The sequence below is a fragment of the Coregonus lavaretus genome, assembly GCF_964263955.1.
Source record: "Coregonus lavaretus genome assembly, chromosome: 13".
NCBI lineage: Eukaryota > Metazoa > Chordata > Actinopteri > Salmoniformes > Salmonidae > Coregonus > Coregonus lavaretus.
Window position 1 is genome coordinate 29,200,068 of NC_140000.1, and position 21,001 is coordinate 29,221,068.

At 43.7% G+C, this 21,001-nt stretch overlaps 1 protein-coding gene across 3 annotated transcripts; it reads left to right on the forward strand.

The window, feature by feature from the left end:
• The first annotated feature begins 2,413 nt into the window (after window positions 1–2,413).
• LOC311139162 (enoyl-[acyl-carrier-protein] reductase, mitochondrial-like) lies at window positions 2,414–20,623 on the forward strand. Of its 3 annotated transcripts, none has more exons than XR_014614078.1 (11): window positions 2,414–2,680; window positions 2,831–2,928; window positions 3,081–3,212; window positions 12,348–12,491; window positions 12,842–12,944; window positions 13,455–13,557; window positions 13,645–13,718; window positions 13,835–13,895; window positions 14,076–14,148; window positions 19,866–20,475; window positions 20,543–20,623. XR_014614078.1 is itself a non-coding variant. In XM_084174054.1 (10 exons), the coding sequence occupies exons 1-10, from the start codon at window positions 2,439–2,441 to the stop codon at window positions 20,027–20,029; spliced, it is 1,194 nt and encodes a 397-aa protein (XP_084030180.1). In that variant the 5' UTR covers window positions 2,414–2,438; the 3' UTR covers window positions 20,030–20,623. The 3 variants fall into 3 exon arrangements, 1 of the variants encoding a protein (XP_084030180.1); XR_014614079.1 differs by having other exon boundaries at window positions 19,866–20,456; window positions 20,530–20,623; XM_084174054.1 differs by having other exon boundaries at window positions 19,866–20,623.
• The last annotated feature ends 378 nt before the right edge of the window (window positions 20,624–21,001 follow it).

Sequence of the window (21,001 nt, forward strand, 5' to 3'; positions counted from 1 at the left end):
GTTCTTGGGGTTGTACTCATCCTTCTTCTTCCTCCAAACACGGCGAGTGGAGTTTAGACCAAAAAGCTATATTTTTGTCTCATCAGACGACATGACCTTCTCCCATTCCTCCTCTGGATCATCCAGATAGTCATTGGCAAACTTCAGACGGGCCTGGACATGCGCTGCTTGAGCGGGGGGACCTTGCGTGCACTGCAGGATTTTAATCCATGACAGCATAGTGTGTTACTAATGGTTTTCTTTGAGACTGTGGTCCCAGCTCTCTTCAGGTCATTGACCAGGTCCTGCCGTGTAGTTCTGAGCTGATCCCTCACCTTCCTCATGATCATTGATGCCCCACGAGGTGAGATCTTGCATGGAGCCCCAGACCGAGGGTGATTGACCGTCATCTTGAACTTCTTCCATTTTCTAATAATTGTGCCAACAGTTGTTCCCTTCTCACCAAGCTGCTTGCCTATTGTCCTGTAGCCCATCCCAGCCTTGTGCAGATCTACGATTTTATCCCTGATGTCCTTACACAGCTCTCTGGTCTTGGCCATTGTGGAGAGGTTGGAGTCTGTTTGATTGAGTGTGTGGACAGGTGTCTTTTATACAGGTAACGAGTTCAAACAGGTGCAGTTAATACAGGTAATAATGGGGGAATAGGAGGGCTTCTTAAAGAAAAACTAACAGGTCTGTGAGAGCCGGAATTCTTACTGGTTGGTAGGTGATCAAATACTTATGTCATGCAATAAAATGCAAATTAATTACTTAAAAATCATACAATGTGATTTTCTGGATTTTTGTTTTAGATTCCGTCTCTCACAGTTGAAGTGTACCTATGATAAAAAATTACAGACCTCTACATGCTTTGTAAGTAGGAAAACCTGCAAAATCGGCAGTGTATCAAATACTTGTTCTCCCCACTGTATGTTATATGTTGTTTATACATTCTTAAGAATAAAAGTTTTTTCTAGCCACTGATTATTTGCATTGAATGGTCGAAAACAGTTACGCATTCATCTGCCAGGGGCAGTCTACTTAAGCAATAAGGCCGAGGGGGTGTGGTATATCTGTATTTGTATTTATTATGATCCCCATTAGCTGCTGCCAAGGCAGCAGCTACTCTTCCTGGGGTCCAGCAAAATTAAGGCAGTTCATACAATTTTAAAAACATTACAATACATTCACAACACACTGTGTGCCCTCAGGCCCCTACTCCACCACTACCACATATCTACAGTACAAAAATCAATGTGTACGTGTGTGTATAGTGCGTATGTTATCGTATGTATGCATGTGTCTGTGCCTATGTTTGTGTTGCTTCACAGTCCCTGCTGTTCCATAAGGTGTTTTTTAATCAGTTTTTTTAAATCTAATTTTACTACTTGCATCAGTTACTTGATGTGGAATAGAGTTCCATGAAGTCATGACTCTATGTAGTACTGTGCGCCTCCCATAGTCTGTTCTGGACTTTGGGACTGTGAAGAAACCTCTGGTGGCATGTCTTGTGGGGTATACATAGGGGACCGAGCTGTGCGCCAATAGCTCAAACAGACAGCTCGGTGCACCCAACATGTCAACACCTCTCATAAACACAAGTAGTGATTAAGTCTATCTCTCCTCCACTTTGAGCCAGGAGAGATCGACATGCATATTATTTATTAGCTCTCTGTGTACATCCAAGGGCCAGCCGTGCTGCCCTGTTCTGAGCCAATTGCAATTTTCCTAAGTCCTTTTTTGTGGCACCTGACCACACGACTGAACAGTAGTCCAGGTGTGACAAAACTAGGGGGTGCCTTAAGCAATAAGGCCGGGGGGGTGTGGTATATGGCCAATATACCACGGCTAAGGGCTGTTCTTATGCATGACACAGCGTGGAGTGCTAGGACACAGCCCTTAGCCCTTGTATATTGGCCATATACCACACCCCTTCTGCCTTATTGCTTAAAGCACCCTCTAGTTGCCTTATTGCTATTATAAACTGGTTACCAAAGTAATTAGAGCAGTAACAATTTAGGTTAATTGATGTTAATAGCTAGCTAGCTGGACAAGCAAACATTGTTGTGCAAATCTCTCTGTATTCTAGCAAAGCAAAATCATATAGAATTGTAAATCCAGACACAGCTATGATTTGCTTTCCTTTTTGGTTGTGCTTGCCCTGAACTAATAACAGGCGGAACTATGTTTCATGAACAGAATATTTTCAAGCAAACATCTGCTTCTTCCCTGATCGGTTAATGGCAGCTGTGGCAGCGTGCAATTTGCATAAAGTAGAGCAGAGCTGAACTTTTTCTATCACTCGGCTAGCAGGGTTCGCGCCGCTCACCTTCCCACAATCCCCTGCGCATTGCTCCGCGTTCTCACGTTGAAAATGAATGGGGGGCGGAACTTCGTCTGGCGAAATCGGAAGTGGTGGAAACCCTACTTGATTCTGATATGCCAAGGGTTAATCCAAGATGGCCGGGTTTACGGGTTTATGTTTTAAAAGAAAGGTGTCACGTATCGCATGGTTGTTATGCAAAAGAACCGAGGTGAGGAGGCATACAGTATGCAGAACCTTCACCAGTGGATGCAATACTCAACAACAACAGCTATCAAGAGCGAGGGGTAGTATTTGTATGTATTCAACTGAATCTTCAATCAATGGTTGTACGGCCCTACTGTACAGAAACCACGGGGACCCTGCTCAAGTTGTTCAGTAAGAATGTTAGCTATGTTAAAATAATTGAGTACTGCGACCCATTTAGTCTGGATGTAAATGCAATGCTGCCGTGACGTGCAGTCATAGTTGCAGATGTATCTGAGGAGAGAATCCAGAGGCTTCAAATGTGTCTTGTGTACTTTACAGGTTGGAGAGCATGGAGCTTCCCTCTGTTGGTGCGAAGAGTGTCCTTGTAAAATTGTTGGCAGCCCCCGTCAACCCTTCTGACATAAACATGATCCAAGGTAAAAAGGAAAGAAAAAACAACATACACTGGACACACACACAATTTAATTTATTGTTGATTTCCTCTCATGAATGAACTGGATTGAGTTCAAATTGATCCTAACTATAGTTGTTTTATATCCAAAGCCAATGTCTGTATTTGGTCCTGCAGGTACCTATGCCATCCTACCTGACCTTCCAGCAGTAGGGGGAAACGAGGGGGTGGCCCAGGTCCTGGAAGTGGGCAGCCAGGTGAAAGCACTCAAACCAGGGGACTGGGTGATCCCAAGAGATGCTGGATTAGGTGAGTTAGTACTTTAATGCTCACGAGATACTACTGGGCTGAAATATCTGTCTAGGTTTACATTCAATCCCTTTCAATTGCCCTTCATGCTTTAGAAATCAGGGGCCTCATTTATAAACCGTGCATATGTACTAAATAGACCCCAAAGCATGCATGCGCCAGTTTCCATGCAAAAGTTGCCATTTATAAAACCTGAACTTGACATTAAAATGTGCTCACCTTTCCGCAAACTTTAGACAATGCGTACGCACAGTTTCTAGTGGTTGAAGTATTGCGTTGCAAGCAGGCAAGTAGATGAGAATTTTGTGCAAATGAGGGATATGATGGGCAGGCTAATTCATAACAATAAACAGGTTAATAACAAGATGCAATCATTTGCTGTTAGTGAGAAGAGAGAAAATCTATTTTGTTTCTTTGCATTTTTAAATAATTCAAAATAGGCATCTATTTCCAAGGCTATTATTTATTTCATTTCCATGATGAGAAACAACAGTCTATAATTAGTTTAAGACATGAAGGTCAGTCAATACGGAACATTTCAAGAACTTTGAAAGTTGTGGTCCTCTGTAGCTCAGCTGGTAGAGCACGGCGCTTGAAACGCCAAGGTAGTGGGTTCGATCCCCGGGACCACCCATACACAAAAATTTATGCACGCATGACTGTAAGTCGCTTTGGATAAAAGCGTCTGCTAAATGGCTTATTATTATTATTATTATTATTATTATTATTATCATTGCATAATAAATTCCTCACCTTTTCTGTGATGGTTTTATACTTACGAGGTAGCATAGGCCTACAACAAGGATACCATTCGTCCCATCTCTAATTTAATTGGACCCACTTCACAGTAGTAAAATGGATAAGCTAATTTAAGTATTTTGCTCTATGCCAGGGGTGTCAAACGTACGGCCCACGGGCCGGATCAGGCCCGCAAACGGGTTTAATCCGGCCCGCGAGATGATTTTGGGAAAAAAAAGAAGGTTATTTTTTATTTATTTATTTATTTTTAGGTATAAAAATGCGCTGCAATTTTTCAATAAAATAAACTGCTGTTCCAATTGCGTCCATGGGATGGCGCAATAGCAATTGTGTTAAGCAAGCAAACTGTTTATATCGGGGCAGAGCAAGTAGGTCAAGCACGTGCAGCCAATGAGCTACTTTGTTTTGCCCGCGATATTTATTACGGCTTCTACTTTTAACATTATGTGCTTTGGCACCCTCATTGCCCCAATATGTCTCTGTCAAAAAAGAGAAGTGGACGCAGAGTGCAGAGTGTTCCAAGAAAAATGGTCATCCTATTTAATCACGGAATTGAATGGGAAAGCTGTATGTTTGGTGTGTTCAGAGCATGTTGCAGTGCTGAAAGAATATAACCTTCGTCGCCACTATGTGAGTCTTCATGCCGACAAATATGACAACTTTCAAGGACAGCGGAGATGAGAGAAGGTGAATGAACTGTTGGCGGGTCTGAAGAAACAGCAGTCTGTGTTTACTCACAGCCGAGACATCAGTGACGCTGCAGTGAAAGCTAGCTACCTCATTGCTAATGAAATCGCAGTGGCTTCAAAACCATTTAGTGAGGGTGAATTTGTAAAAACATGCATGATGAAGGCAGCGGAGATTGTGTGCCCTGAAAAGCGGCAGGCTTTTGCAAATATCAGCCTGACAAGAAACACAGTTGCAGACAGGATTTCCGATCTTTCAGTGGATTTGGACAGCCAGTTGAAGCAAAAAGTAAAGTCATTTATTGCGTTTTCGGTTGCAATTGATGAAAGCACGGACATTACAGATGTTGCACAACTGCCCATTTTTTCATCCGCGGAGTTGATGACACATTGACCGTCACCGAGGAGTTCGTGGAGTTGGTGCCGATGACAGATACAACGACAGCAGCTGATATTTTTACCGCACTCATCGGCGCGCTGGACAGGGTCGGAGTGGACTGGTCCCGCGCTGTCAGCCTGGCTACAGATGGTGCGCCCTCAATGATCGGGAAAAAAGCAGGCGTTGTGACAAAGTTCAGAGAGAAAGTGCAATCTGCAAATGGAGGACGTGATTTTTTGACTTTTCACTGTATTTTGCACCAGGAGGCTTTGTGTTGCAAGTCATTAAAGATGGATAACGTCATGAAGGTGGTCATCCAAACTGTTAATTTCATCCGATCCAGAAGCCTGAATCACCGTCAGTTTGACAGCCTTCTCAGAGAGAAAGACCACATCTATGGCCTGCCATACCACACTGAGGTAAGATGGTTAAGCCGAGGTGCTGTGCTGAGGCGTTTCTTTGATTTACGAGAAGAAATTGAACAGTTCATGGAAGAAAAGGGCAAACCAGTGTTAGAATTTCATTCCGCAGAATGGATGCCGGACCTTGCATTTATGGTGGATGTTACAGAGCACCTGAATAACTTGAACAAACAGCTGCAAGGGCGCAACAAAGTTGTCACGCAGTATTATGACAGCATACGTTCTTTCAAGTTGAAGCTGTCATTGTGGGAGACGCAACTTGCCGGTGGTGATGCAGCTCACTTCCCCTGTCTGAAAAATGTGTGCGCGACCCAACATGTGGCAGACATGAAGCGGTTCAAAGATAAAATAACTGGACTGTTACGGGAGTTTGAGCAACGCTTTTAGATTTATGTTTATATGTTTTTATGTTGATGTGCTATTGTTTTTAATTGATTTTATTTGTATATTTAACCTATTCTTGACTCTGTGGTTCTTGCACTTGTTTGTGGAACAGGATTTCATTATTTTTATCTACATTTCTGCCTGAGAAATGACACCCTGATATAGTTCTGTGATCTGTGAAACAGTTCTGTTAATCACTGAGGCATTGTGTGTTTGTGTGTTCTTTTTCTTTAGAATTTTCAAATAAACTTGACGTGTTTTATGATTAATAGTGATGTTGTGCTTGTACTATTTTGGACACACTGTCCTCAGGCTCCAGCTTTATGTTGATCGTATTAAAACAAAGAAAACAATCTGAAGTTGTTGTTTTTAAGTTATATATACACCATGATTTTTCCGGTCCGGCCCACTTGGGAATAGATTTTCCTCCATGTGGCCCCTGAGCTAAAATGAGTTTGACACCCCTGCTCTATGCCATCCGATCCGGAGCACAGTTTATTAATGGTGGAACAGACAGTTGTAGGTTACTTGTGTAGCTTACATCTGAATACTGTAATTTCACATTTCTTGAGTAGACAATATTGCATTCACACACACAATCAATTTTTCATAACCATTGCAGAATAAATTCTTCACCTTTTCTGGCCATGATGGGTTCATATTCTCGAAGTAGCCATAGCCTACAACCCATTATCATGCGCATCTCTCATTCAATTGGGCCTATTAGATTCAAGTATTTTACTCTATGCATCAGAAAGGAAGCTGGTTTATAACGTACAGTAGAATTGAACAGGTGAACAGACAGTTTATTTTTTTGCATTAAAGTGTGTATCGCTACCACTGTAAGCACACCATTTTTCAGAATTCGGGCAGTGCAGCATAGGTTCGAGGAAAAAGTCAATGCAAAACATTAGGCCCTATTAAATTGTCTGTTTACAGGTCCACAGCAATTTGCAATTGTTTTGTCTTTCATAAACCTTTTGTCTGTCAGATAGCCTAGGCCTACAGCAAATGTCACTGCAAAAGTTTAACATTCTGCCATCACCTAAAAAGACATTTGATCAAGTTCGCTATTGCTATTTCCTTTAGGAAAATGCATTGGCCTAATTCGAATACTTCCAAAGTATACAGCAAATAAGGGCATTATTGTCACCATAAAAGGTGAATGATGGGCGTTTTTCAGGCAGACTTTTAATGCTCGTTCATGCACGCACAGTTTCAGGACAGGTCTGATTTATAACGTAATGTATGGCGTGCGCCAAGTTTCTAAATCTCAATATTTGTGTACGTGTGCAGTCTTCTCAGAAATGGCGCACGCAGATATTTAGTGTGAAATTTACGCAACGGTTATAAATGACGCCATACATAAGGATGTTTCTCGTTATAAATCAGACCTGTAGTAAAACTGTGCACGCGTGAACGAGCATGAAAATTCCGCCTGAAACTCCCATCATTCACCTTTTATGGTCACAATAACGCCCTTATTTGCTGTATAGTTTGGAAGTATTGGAATTAGGCCAAGTTAGTTCTTGTTGGAAAGGTGACATTCTATGACGGTGCCACGTTGAAAGTCACTGAGCTCTTCAGTAAGGCCATTCTACTGCCAATGTTTGTCTATGGAGATTGCATGGCTGTGTGCTCGATGTTATACACCTGTCAGCAGCGGGTGTGGCTGAAATAGCCGAATCCACTAATTTGAAGGGGTGTCCACATACTTTTGTATATACACTACCCGTCAAAAGTTTTAGAACACCTACTCATTCAAGGGTTTTTCTTTATTTTAAAAATTTTCTACATTGTAGAATAATAGTGAAGACATCAAAACTATTAAATAACACATATGGAATCAGTGTTTTATATTTGAGATTCTTCAAATAGCCACCCTTTGCCTTGATGACAGCTTTGCACACTCTTGGCATTCTCTCAACCAGTTTCACCTGGAGTGCTTATCCAACAGTCTTGAAGGAGTTCCCACATATGCTGAGCACTTCTTGGCTGCTTTTCCTTCACTCTGCCGTCCGACTCATCCCAAACCATCTCAATTTGGTTGAGATCAGGGGATTGTGGAGGCCAGGTCATCTGATGCAGCACTCCATCACTCTACTTCTTGGTCAAATAGCCCTTACACAGCCTGGAGGTGTGTTGGGTCATTGTCCTGTTGAAAAACCAATGATAGTCCCACTAAGCCCAAACCAGATGGGATGGCGTATCGCTGCAGAATGCTGTGGTAGCCATGCTGGTTAAATGTGCCTTGAATTCTAAATCAATCACAGACAGTGTCACCAGCAAAGCACCCCCACACCATAACACCTCCTCCTCCATGCTTTACGGTGGGAAATACACATGCGGAGATCATCCGTTCACCCACATCGCGTCTCACAAAGACACGGTTGGAACCAAAAATCTCCAATTTGGACTCCAGACCAAAGGACACATTTCCACCGGTCTAATGTCAATTGCTCGTATTTCTTGGCCCAAGCAAGTCTCTTCTTCTTATTGGTGTCCTTTAGTAGTGGTTTCTTTGCAGCAAATAGACCAGGAAGGCCTGATTCACACAGTCTTGATGTTGAGATGTGTCTGTTACTTGAACTCTGTGAAGCATTTCATTGGGCTGCAATTTCTGAAGTTGGTAACTCTAATGAACTTATCCTCTGCAGCAGAGGTAACTCTGGGTCTTCCGTTCCTGTGTCGGTCCTCATGAGAACTAGTTTCATCATAGCGCTTGATGGGTTTTGCGACTGCACTTGAATAATAATAATAATAATAATATGCCATTTAGCAGACGCTTTTATCCAAAGCGACTTACAGTCGTGCGTGCATACATTTTTGTGTATGGGTGGTCCCGGGGATCGAACCCACTACGTTGGCGTTACAAGCGCCGTGCTCTACCAGCTGAGCTACAGAGGACCACAACTTTCAAAGTTCTTGAAATGTTCCGTATTGACTGACCTTCATGTCTTAAACTAATTATAGACTGTTGTTTCTCTTTGCTTATTTGAGCTGGTCTTGCCATAATATGGACTTGGTCTTTTACCAAATAGGGCTATCTTCTGTATACCCCTATTTCCCCACCTTGTCACAACACAACTGATTGGCTCAACGCATTAAGAAGGAAAGAAATTCCACAAATTAACTTTTAAGAAGGCACACCTGTTAATTGGAATCCATTCCAGGTGACTACCTCATGAAGCTGGTTGAGAGAATGCCAAGAGTGTGCAAAGCTGTCATCTAGGCAAATGGTGGCTATTTGAAGAATCTCAAATATAAAATATTTTGATTTGTTTAACACTGTTTTGGTTACTGCATGATTCCATATGTGTTATTTCATAGTTTGTCTTCACTACTATTCTACAATGTAGAAAATAGTCAAAAGAAGAAAAACCCATGAATGAGAAGCTGTTATAAAACTTTTTACTGGTAGTGTATAGTGTATGTATTATGTTTATAAATGAAATAATGTCTACGCAATAAATTTCGCATTACAGTACTACAAACGTCAATAGAAAAGGTGAACCGTCTGTTCTACCGTTAAACTGCACTTCGGATTGGATCGCATGGAGCAAAATAGGCTACTTTAAATAGCTTAAGTATTTACTACTGTGAAGTGGGTCCAATTAATTGATGGGACAAATGGTAGTCTATCCTAACTTGTTGAATGCCTATAGGCTATTTTGCGAGTAGCCTATGAAACCATCACAGTCAGAAAAGGTGAGGAATTTATTCTGCAATGATCATGGAAATTAAATAAATAATAGGATATGCCCATTTCTAATTATTTTAGCATGCAAAGATAAATTGGTTTACGCTCTTCTCACTAACCGCAAATGACTGCATCTTGTTTTATATTTAGCTAGGCCTACCTGTTTTTTTGTTGTTATGAATAAGAGTGTCATCATATATTACGCATTTGCACAAGGCTACTACTAGCCTACTATGCCTTCTTGCAATGCAATACTTCAACCACTAGAAACTATGCATATGCATGGTCTAAGGCAGGGGTGTCAAACTCATTTTAGCTCATTTTAGCTCAGGGGCCACATGGAGGAAAATCTATTCCCAAGTGGGCCGGACCGGAAAAATCATGGTGTATATATAACTTAAAAACAACAACTTCAGATTGTTTTCTTTGTTTTAATACGATCAACATACAACATAAAGCTGGAGCCTGAGGACAGTGTGTCCAAAATAGTACAAGCACAACATCACTATTAATCATAAAACACGTCAAGTTTATTTGAAAATTCTAAAGAAAAAGAACACACAAACACACAATGCCTCAGTGATTAACAGAACTGTTTCACAGATCACAGAACTATATCAGGGTGTCATTTCTCAGGCAGAAATGTAGATAAAAATAATGAAATCCTGTTCCCCAAACAAGTGCAAGAACCACAGAGTCAAGAATAGGTTAAATATACAAATAAAATCAATTAAAAACAATAGCACATCAACATAAAAACATATAAACATAAATCTGAAAGCGTTGCTCAAACTCCCGTAACAGTCCCGTTATTTTATCTTTGAACCGCTTCATGTCTGCCACATGTTGGGTCGCGCACACATTTTTCAGACAGGGGAAGTGAGCTGCATCACCACCGGCAAGTTGCGTCTCCCACAATGACAGCTTCAACTTGAAAGAACGTATGCTGTCATAATACTGCGTGACAACTTTGTTGCGCCCTTGCAGATGTTTGTTCAAGTTATTCAGGTGCTCTGTAACATCCACCATAAATGCAAGGTCCGGCATCCATTCTGCGGAATGAAATTCTAACACTGGTTTGCCCTTTTCTTCCATGAACTGTTCAATTTCTTCTCGTAAATCAAAGAAACGCCTCAGCACAGCACCTCGGCTTAACCATCTTACCTCAGTGTGGTATGGCAGGCCATAGATGTGGTCTTTCTCTCTGAGAAGGCTGTCAAACTGACGGTGATTCAGGCTTCTGGATCGGATGAAATTAACAGTTTGGATGACCACCTTCATGACGTTATCCATCTTTAATGACTTGCAACACAAAGCCTCCTGGTGCAAAATACAGTGAAAAGTCAAAAAATCACGTCCTCCATTTGCAGATTGCACTTTCTCTCTGAACTTTGTCACAACACCTGCTTTTTTCCCGATCATTGAGGGCGCACCATCTGTAGCCAGGCTGACAGCGCGGGACCAGTCCACTCCGACCCTGTCCAGCGCGCCGACGAGTGCGGTAAAAATATCAGCTGCTGTCGTTGTATCTGTCATCGGCACCAACTCCACGAACTCCTCGGTGACGGTCAATGTGTCATCAACTCCGCGGATGAAAAAATTGCCAGTTGTGCAACATCTGTAATGTCCATGCTTTCATCAATTGCAACCGAAAACGCAATAAATGACTTTACTTTTTGCTTCAACTGGCTGTCCAAATCCACTGAAAGATCGGAAATCCTGTCTGCAACTGTGTTTCTTGTCAGGCTGATATTTGCAAAAGCCTGCCGCTTTTCAGGGCACACAATCTCTGCTGCCTTCATCATGCATGTTTTTACAAATTCACCCTCACTAAATGGTTTTGAAGCCACTGCGATTTCATTAGCAATGAGGTAGCTAGCTTTCACTGCAGCGTCACTGATGTCTCGGCTGTGAGTAAACACAGACTGCTGTTTCTTCAGACCCGCCAACAGTTCATTCACCTTCTCTCATCTCCGCTGTCCTTGAAAGTTGTCATATTTGTCGGCATGAAGACTCACATAGTGGCGACGAAGGTTATATTCTTTCAGCACTGCAACATGCTCTGAACACACCAAACATACAGCTTTCCCATTCAATTCCGTGATTAAATAGGATGACCATTTTTCTTGGAACACTCTGCACTCTGCGTTCACTTTTCTCTTTTTTGACAGAGACATATTGGGGCAATGAGGGTGCCAAAGCACATAATGTTAAAAGTAGAAGCCGTAATAAATATCGCGGGCAAAACAAAGTAGCTCATTGGCTGCACGTGCTTGACCTACTTGCTCTGCCCCGGTATAAACAGTTTGCTTGCTTAACACAATTGCTATTGCGCCATCCAGTGGACGCAATTGGAACAGCAGTTTATTTTATTGAAAAATTGCAGCGCATTTTTATACTTTACAAAAAATAATATATATATATATATTTTTTAATCATCTCGCGGGCCGGATTAAACCCGTTTGCGGGCCTGATCTGGCCCGCGGGCCGTACGTTTGACACCCCTGGTCTAAGGTTTGCAGGAGGATAAGCACATTCTCACGTGAAGTTCAGTTTTTATAAATGCCACCTTTTGCGTGAACTGGCGCACTTATGTTTTGGGACATATTTTGTGCCTACGCAATGTTTCTAAATTAGGCCCCAGGGCCTTATTCATTAGGGCGGGGCACACAGTAGCAAAACATTTTGCAACGGAAAACAAAAACATGTACTTGGACAAGTTTAGGTGGTCCCTCCCTGTTTCAGTCCGTTTTCTATTTGGTGCCTAATGAACACAACCCTGTCCTTTTCTCTCTGTCTGAGCAGGGACGTGGAGGACAGCAGCGGTGTTAGCTGAAGACGATGTGATCTCGCTGCCCAATGACATCCCCCTGTTCTCTGCAGCCACACTGGGGGTTAACCCCTGCACTGCCTTTAGGATGCTCTCCGACTTTGAGGAGCTGAAACCAGGTGTGCTAAGTTCACCATTTCAACAAGTAGAATCTAAGCTAGCTGTTACCCATTTTTGTCCATTGTACCCTTATCCAATACCTTTTTCACTCCAATACCTTTTTCTCACTACTGCGCTAAGCCGAGCAGTGCTATATGATTCTGGCCTTGTTATGCATCAACGTAAGTTGCTGGAACGGAACATGTGAAAGTAAAATGTCAGAGCCAGCAAAGTAGGTTCGGGTTGGCCCAATAGTGTTAAAAGGGTACAAGTGAGCTTCAGTCTTTTATACAGAACCTAACCTTCCTTCATCACACTACACTGTATAATAGGTTTATTGCACTGCTCTTTGTATGTGAGTGCATTCCAGGTGACACAGTGATCCAGAATGCAGCCAACAGTGGTGTGGGTCAGGCAGTCATACAGATCGCTGCTGCAAGGGGGATCCAAACCATCAATGTGGTCAGAGACAGGTACATCCAATTGCCAGTTTTGTATTCATTAGGGCACGCAACTGAAAATGTTTTGCAACAGAAAACGAAAATTAGCGTTTCTTATTATAAGTCCAGGTAGTCCCTCGACTCCCTCCCTGTTTCAGTCTGATTTCTTCGGTTTGGTGCCAAATGAATAGAACCAATGCATACTGCACTAAGCTACATTTCAAAAAGAGAACATCTGTGAATTAGTGACTGATTAAGAATTTGACCTTTCAGCAGCTGAAGTAAAACAATTTAGGGGGAGGATTCCAGCCCTAATGATAACACTGGGTATAATGAAAACAGCACTTTGAGTCTTGTTCTAGAACAGGGTTGTTGTAAGTAACCCACTATCATAATATAGCCTACTGCCCTAATAAAGTGATGTGTGAGAGAGACTGCTATAGAAACTTCCTTAGAAATCAGTGACTATATTAAGCAAGGTTGCGTATTCAAGAAGGCCCCTGTATTGAAAAACTGCATGTACTCGTGTGTCCCTTTTCACAGGCCAGATCTCACACAGCTTACTGATAGGCTGAAGGCCATGGGCGCCAGTCATGTGATCAAAGAGGAGACCCTGAGGCAGCATGAAATGAAGGAACTTTTCAAGGTCTGTGGATTTCAACACTGCTCTGAAGGCCTAAATGTGATAATGATCTTTCCTTGGATGTAAATTCACTATTTAATTTCCTTCTAGACCTGTCCAAGGCCTAAGCTGGCATTGAACGGAGTTGGGGGCAAGAGTGCAACAGAACTCCTCCGTCACTTACAGTGAGTATTCCGGTGACTGAACTGAACCTTCTTTGTTGCCATAGCTTGATGTTCTGAGATTCAAGTGGATTTGTAATCTGATCAAGTAAATAGTTTCCCTCCTCCTACTTTTTCAGAGTTGGAGGGTCGATGGTGACGTATGGAGGGATGGCCAAGCAGCCAATCACTGTTCCTGTGGTAAGACTGCTACTTCCTGGAATACTACCCTTTTTCTACCATGTTCCTCTATGAACTATTTCAACAGACAGTTTTATCTCTCCCGCTCATAAACATGGTGATAACTTTAAATGCTAATATCGATGGAAACCACTTGTGTGTTGTACGTACTTATAAAAAAATGGTCTGTCCTCTCCCCAGAGTGCCCTGATCTTCAAAAATGTGAAAGTGCAAGGGTTCTGGGTCACCCAGTGGAAGAGAACCCACTCTCAGGGTGAGCCAGGACTATTTAGATACAATACGCACACAAAATATGTAGGAGTCTGGAGAGACTGGTCTTTGCTCTGCATACCTCACATGCCATCATTGTGGGTCAAAGCTATTAGTGAGACACATGATTCCTTTAATTTTGTCCCATTGAATGTCCAGTATCAAATGTTACTTTCTTAAGCCTAAAGGTATGATGCTTTAGAACAGGGGTGTCAAACTCATTTTAGCTCAGGGGCCACATGGAGGAAAATCTATTCCCAAGTGGGCCGGACCGGAAAAATCATGGTATATATAACTTAAAAACAACAACTTCAGATTGTTTTCTTTGTTTTAATACGATCAACATACAACATAAAGCTGGAGCCTGAGGACAGTGTGTCCAAAATAGTACAAGCACAACATCACTATTAATCATAAAACACGTCAAGTTTATTTGAAAATTCTAAAGAAAAAGAACACACAAACACACAATGCCTCAGTGATTAACAGAACTGTTTCACAGATCACAGAACTATATCAGGGTGTCATTTCTCAGGCAGAAATGTAGATAAAAATAATGAAATCCTGTTCCCCAAACAAGTGCAAGAACCACAGAGTCAAGAATAGGTTAAATATACAAATAAAATAAAATCAATTAAAAACAATAGCACATCAACATAAAAACATATAAACATAAAGCTGGAGCCTGAGGACAGTGTCCAAAAGCACAACATCACTATTAATCATAAAACACCTCAAGTTATTTGAAAGTTCTGAGGACAAAGAACACACAAAGCCTCAGTGATTCACAGAAGTATATCACAGATCACAGCCTATGCCACCCTCCAGTCCCTCGACTTCCTGGCACTGACGGAAACATGGATTACCACTGAAAACACTGCTACTCCTACTGCTCTCTCCTCGTCTGACCATGTGTTCTCGCATACCCCGAGAGCATCTGGTCAGAGGGGTGGTGGCACAGGAATCCTCATCTCTCCCAAGTGGTCATTCTCAATTTTTCCCCTAACCCATCTGTCTATCTCCTCATTTGAATTCCACGCTGTCACAGTCACTAGCCCATTTAAGCTTAATATCCTTGTCATCTATCGCCCTCCAGGTTCCCTTGGAGAGTTCATCAATGAGCTTGACGCCTTGATAAGTTCCTTTCCTGAGGATGGCTCACCCTTCACAGTCTTGGGGGATTTCAACCTCCCCACGTCTACATTTGACTCATTTCTCTCTGCCTCCTTCTTTCCACTCCTCTCCTCTTTTGACCTCACCCTCTCACCATCCCCCCCCACTCACAAGGCAGGCAATACGCTTGACTTCATCTTTACTAGATGTTGCTCTTCTACTAATCTCACTGCAACTCCCCTCCATGTCTCCGACCACTACTTTGTATCCTTTTCTCTCTCGCTCTCCTCCAACACTACTCACTCTGCCCCTACACAGATGGTAACGCGCCGCCGCAACCTTCGCTCTCTCTCTCCCACTACTCTCTCCTCTTCCATCCTATCATCTCTTCCCTCTGCTCAATCCTTCTCCCTCCAATCTCCTGATTCTGCATCCTCAACCCTCCTCTCCTCCCTTTCTGCATCCTTTGACTCCCTGTGTCCCCTATCCTCCCGGCCGGCTCGGTCCTCCCCTCCAGCTCTGTGGCTTGATGACTCATTGCGAGCTCACAGAACAGAGCTCCGGGCAGCTGAGCGGAAATGGAAGAAAACTAAACTCCCTGCCGACCTGGCATCTTTTCACTCCCTCCTCTCTACATTTTCTTCATCTGTTTCTGCTGCTAAGGCCACTTTCTACCACTCTAAATTCCAAGCATCTGCCTCTAACCCTAGGAAGCTCTTTGCCACATTCTCCTCACTGCTGAATCCCCCCCCCCCCCCCTCCCTCTCTGTGGATGACTTTGTCAACCACTTTGAAAAGAAGGTTGACGACATCCGATCCTCGTTTGTTAAGTCTAATGACACTGCTGGTCCTGCTCACACTGCCCTACCCTATGCTTTGACTTCTTTCTCCCCTCTCTCTCCAGATAAAATCTTGCGACTAGTGACTGCAGGCCGCCCAACAACCTGCCCGCTTGACCCCATCCCCTCCTCTCTTCTCCAGACCATCTCCGGTGACCTTCTCCCCTACCTCACCTCGCTGATCAACTCATCCTTGACCGCTGGCCATGTCCCTTCCGTCTTCAAGAGAGCGAGAGTTGCACCCCTTCTCAAAAAACCAACACTCGATCCCACTGATGTCAACAACTACAGACCAGTATCCCTTCTTTCTTTTCTTTCCAAAACTATTGAGCGTGCCGTCTTTAGCCAACTCTCTTGCTATCTCTCTCAGAATGACCTTCTTGATCCAAACCAGTCAGGTTTCAGGACTGGTCATTCAACTGAGACTGCTCTTCTCTGTGTCACGGAGGCTCTCCACACTGCTAAAGCTAACTCTCTCTCCTCTGCTCTTGTCCTTCTAGACCTGTCTGCTGCCTTTGATACAGTGAACCATCAGATCCTCCTCTCCACCCTCTCCGAGCTGGGCATCTCCGGCGCGGCTCACTCCTGGATTGCGTCCTACCTGACCGGTCGCTCCTACCAAGTGGCGTGGCGAGAAGCTGTCTCCGCACCACGTGCTCTCACCACTGGTGTCCCCCAGGGCTCAGTTCTAGGCCCTCTCCTTTTCTCCCTATACACCAAGTCACTTGGCTCTGTCATATCCTCACATGGCCTCTCCTATCATTGCTACGCTGACGATACACAACTAATCTTCTCCTTTCCCCCTTCTGATAACCAGGTGGCGAATCGCATCTCTGCATGTCTGGCCGACATATCAGTATGGATGACGGATCACCACCTCAAGCTGAACCCTGGCAAGACGGAGCTGCTCTTCCTCCCGGGGAAGGACTGCCCGTTCCATGATCTCGCCATCACGGTTGACAACTCCGTTGTGTCCTCCTCCCAGAGTGCGAAGAGCCTTGGCGTGACCCTGGACAACACCCTGTCGTTCTCCGCCAACATCAAGGCGGTGACCCGATCCTGCAGGTTCATGCTCTACAACATTCGGAGAGTACGACCCTGCCTTACACAGGAAGCGGCACAGGTCCTAATCCAGGCACTTGTCATCTCCCGTCTGGATTACTGCAACTCGCTGTTGGCTGGGCTCCCTGCCTGTGCCATTAAACCCCTACAACTCATCCAGAATGCCGCAGCCCGTCTGGTGTTCAACCTTCCCAAGTTCTCTCACGTCACCCCCCTCCTCCGCACACTCCACTGGCTTCCAGTTGAAGCTCGCATCCGTTACAAGACCATGGTGCTTGCCTATGGAGCAGTGAGGGGAACGGCACCTCCGTACCTTCAGGCTCTGATCAGTCCCTACACCCAGGCGAGGGCATTGCGTTCATCCACCTCTGGCCTGCTGGCTCCCCTTCCTCTGCGGAAGCATAGTTCCCGCTCAGCCCAGTCAAAGCTGTTCGCTGCTCTGGCACCCCAATGGTGGAACAAGCTCCCTCACGACGCCAGGACAGCGGAGTCACTCACCACCTTCCAGAGACATTTGAAACCCCACCTCTTTAAGGAACACCTGGGATAGGATAAAAAAAAGTATATAATTGTAAAGTGGTTATCCCACTGGCTATAGGGTGAATGCACCAATTTGTAGTCGCTCTGGATAAGAGCGTCTGCTAAATGACGTAAATGTGCCCTTGAGCAAGGCACTTAACCCTAATTGCTCCTGTAAGTCGCTCTGGATAAGAGCGTCTGCTAAATGACTAAAATGTAAATGTAAACTATATCAGGGTGTCATTTCTCAGGCAGAAATGTAGATAAAAATAATGAAATCCTGTTCCCCAAACAAGTACAAGAACCACAGAGTCAAGAATAGGTTAAATATACAAATAAAATAAAAACAATTAAAAACAATAGCACATCAACATAAAAACATATAAACATAAATCTGAAAGCGTTGCTCAAACTCCCGTAACAGTCCAGTTATTTTATCTTTGAACCGCTTCATGTCTGCCACATGTTGGGTCGCGCACACATTTTTCAGACAGGGGAAGTGAGCTGCATCACCACCGGCAAGTTGCGTCTCCCACAATGACAGCTTCAACTTGAAAGAACGTATGCTGTCATAATACTGCGTGACAACTTTGTTGCGCCCTTGCAGCTGTTTGTTCAAGTTATTCAGGTGCTCTGTAACATCCACCATAAATGCAAGGTCCTGCAGGCATCCATTCTGCGGAATGAAATTCTAACACTGGTTTGCCCTTTTCTTCCATGAACTGTTCAATTTCTTCTCGTAAATCAAAGAAACGCCTCAGCACAGCACCTCGGCTTAACCATCTTACCTCAGTGTGGTATGGCAGGCCATAGATGTGGTCTTTCTCTCTGAGAAGGCTGTCAAACTGACGGTGATTCAGGCTTCTGGATCGGATGAAATTAACAGTTTGGATGACCACCTTCATGACGTTATCCATCTTTAATGACTTGCAACACAAAGCCTCCTGGTGCAAAATACAGTGAAAAGTCAAAAAATCACGTCCTCCATTTGCAGATTGCACTTTCTCTCTGAACTTTGTCACAACGGCTGCTTTTTTCCCGATCATTGAGGGCGCACCATCTGTAGCCAGGCTGACAGCGCGGGACCAGTCCACTCTGACCCTGTCCAGCGCGCCGACGAGTGCGGTAAAAATATCAGCTGCTGTCGTTGTATCTGTCATCGGCACCAACTCCACGAACTCCTCGGTGACGGTCAATGTGTCATCAACTCCGCGGATGAAAAAATGGGCAGTTGTGCAACATCTGTAATGTCCGTGCTTTCATCAATTGCAACCGAAAACGCAATAAATGACTTTACTTTTTGCTTCAACTGGCTGTCCAAATCCACTGAAAGATCGGAAATCCTGTCTGCAACTGTGTTTCTTGTCAGGCTGATATTTGCAAAAGCCTGCCGCTTTTCAGGGCACACAATCTCCGCTGCCTTCATCATGCATGTTTTTACAAATTCACCCTCACTAAATGGTTTTGAAGCCACTGCGATTTCATTAGCAATGAGGTAGCTAGCTTTCACTGCAGCGTCACTGATGTCTCGGCTGTGAGTAAACACAGACTGCTGTTACTTCAGACCCGCCAACAGTTCATTCACCTTCTCTCATCTCCGCTGTCCTTGAAAGTTGTCATATTTGTCGGCATGAAGACTCACATAGTGGCGACGAAGGTTATATTCTTTCAGCACTGCAACATGCTCTGAACACACCAAACATACAGCTTTTCCATTCAATTCCGTGATTAAATAGGATGACCATTTTTCTTGGAACACTCTGCACTCTGCGTCCACTTTTCTCTTTTTTGACAGAGACATATTGGGGCAATGAGGGTGCCAAAGCACATAATGTTAAAAGTAGAAGCCGTAATAAATATCGCGGGCAAAACAAAGTAGCTCATTGGCTGCACGTGCTTGACCTACTTGCTCTGCCCCGATATAAACAGTTTGCTTGCTTAACACAATTGCTATTGTGCCATCCCATGGACCCAAATTAGAACAGCAGTTTATTTTATTGAAAAATTGCAGCGCATTTTTATACCTAAAAAAAAAAAAAAAATTAAACCCGTTTGTGGGCCTGATCCGGCCCGCGGGCCGTACGTTTGACACCCCTGCTTTAGAACCTGTTATGTGAATGAGTTGGTATGTATGAGCTTCTATAATGTCTTATAATAAGGCTCTCTATGTATCTTTCTGTCTCCCCAGATGAGGGGGCCTTACGGGGAATGCTGGATGAGCTCTGCTCCCTGATCCGCCAGGGAAAGCTGACCGCACCTGCCTGTTCCGAGGTGGGCCTCCAAGACTTCCGGCAAGCACTGGACACTGCCATGCAGCCGTTCACCTCAGCCAAACAGGTCCTTGTCGTGTGACCCTTCTTTTGACCAGCCCCGTCCGTTCTCAGGGTTGTGTTCATTAGGCACCAAATGGAAGAAATCGGACTGAAACAGGGGGGGACTACCTGGACTTGTGCAATAAGAAACAGTGTTTTGCAGCAGGTGCCCGATTTGAATACGACCTTGCATACAAAACGAAGTCCCCGCACGTTCAACGGGTGCAGCACCAAGGCTGCCGTCTCGACATTGTCAGAAATACGTTGCTAAAGCAAACACATTCAATATATGTGTATCTTCCGTAGAGGGTCAATGTCCACTATATATGTTATCAGCACCACTTTTTTATTTATTTTATTTTTTACTTTAAGTCATCTTTCCTGACAACGTTCCTGGAATTCTTTCAGAATGGTCATGGATTACTTGACAACTGTTATGTATTGTCTACGTTTGTTTCTCCTTTATGGTAACATTGTTATAGACTGGTCCCAGATCTGTTTGTGCTGTCTTGGCAACTCCTATGGTTATTACTATGCAAGATGGCACAAACAGATCTGGAACCAGGGTAACGTGGTTATGCAACACATGGTGTTCTGGTAAAACACTAATAAACATTTGGCAAAGATCAATCTATTTTATAGAGTTCCAATTACTTGTTGTATGAACATGAGCAAATACGATCATGACACGTATTAGACAGGTTTATTGCTTTAAAAACATTAATGCAGGGTCCAACTAGGGCTGTTATAGTGACCATATTACTGCCACCGGCAGTCACTAGTCATGACCGCAGGCAAATTCCACGTGAACATTTAGTCACGGTAACTAGGCTTCTCCAAGCGCTGATGCTGCTGATGCTCATCAGTAGCCTACCAAACCTGCTAACTGCCTGGTACTCAGCACTCTATTGTCCCTCTAATCACTCTGACATCAATGCAAATGTTTTCGAAAATCAAATCAAACACTTGAGAGCCCATGAGCTCATTTTCACAACATTTCTATAGGCTATGC

Bases quoted from the DNA above. Each gene is read 5' to 3' on its own strand.
- LOC311139162 (XM_084174054.1), top strand. From the start codon at position 2,439: ATGGCCGGGTTTACGGGTTTATGTTTTAAAAGAAAGGTGTCACGTATC. The intron at 12,945-13,454 runs GTACATCCAATT...CCCTTTTCACAG, and splicing joins ATCAATGTGGTCAGAGACAG to GCCAGATCTCACACAGCTTA. The intron at 13,558-13,644 runs GTCTGTGGATTT...ATTTCCTTCTAG, and splicing joins AAATGAAGGAACTTTTCAAG to ACCTGTCCAAGGCCTAAGCT.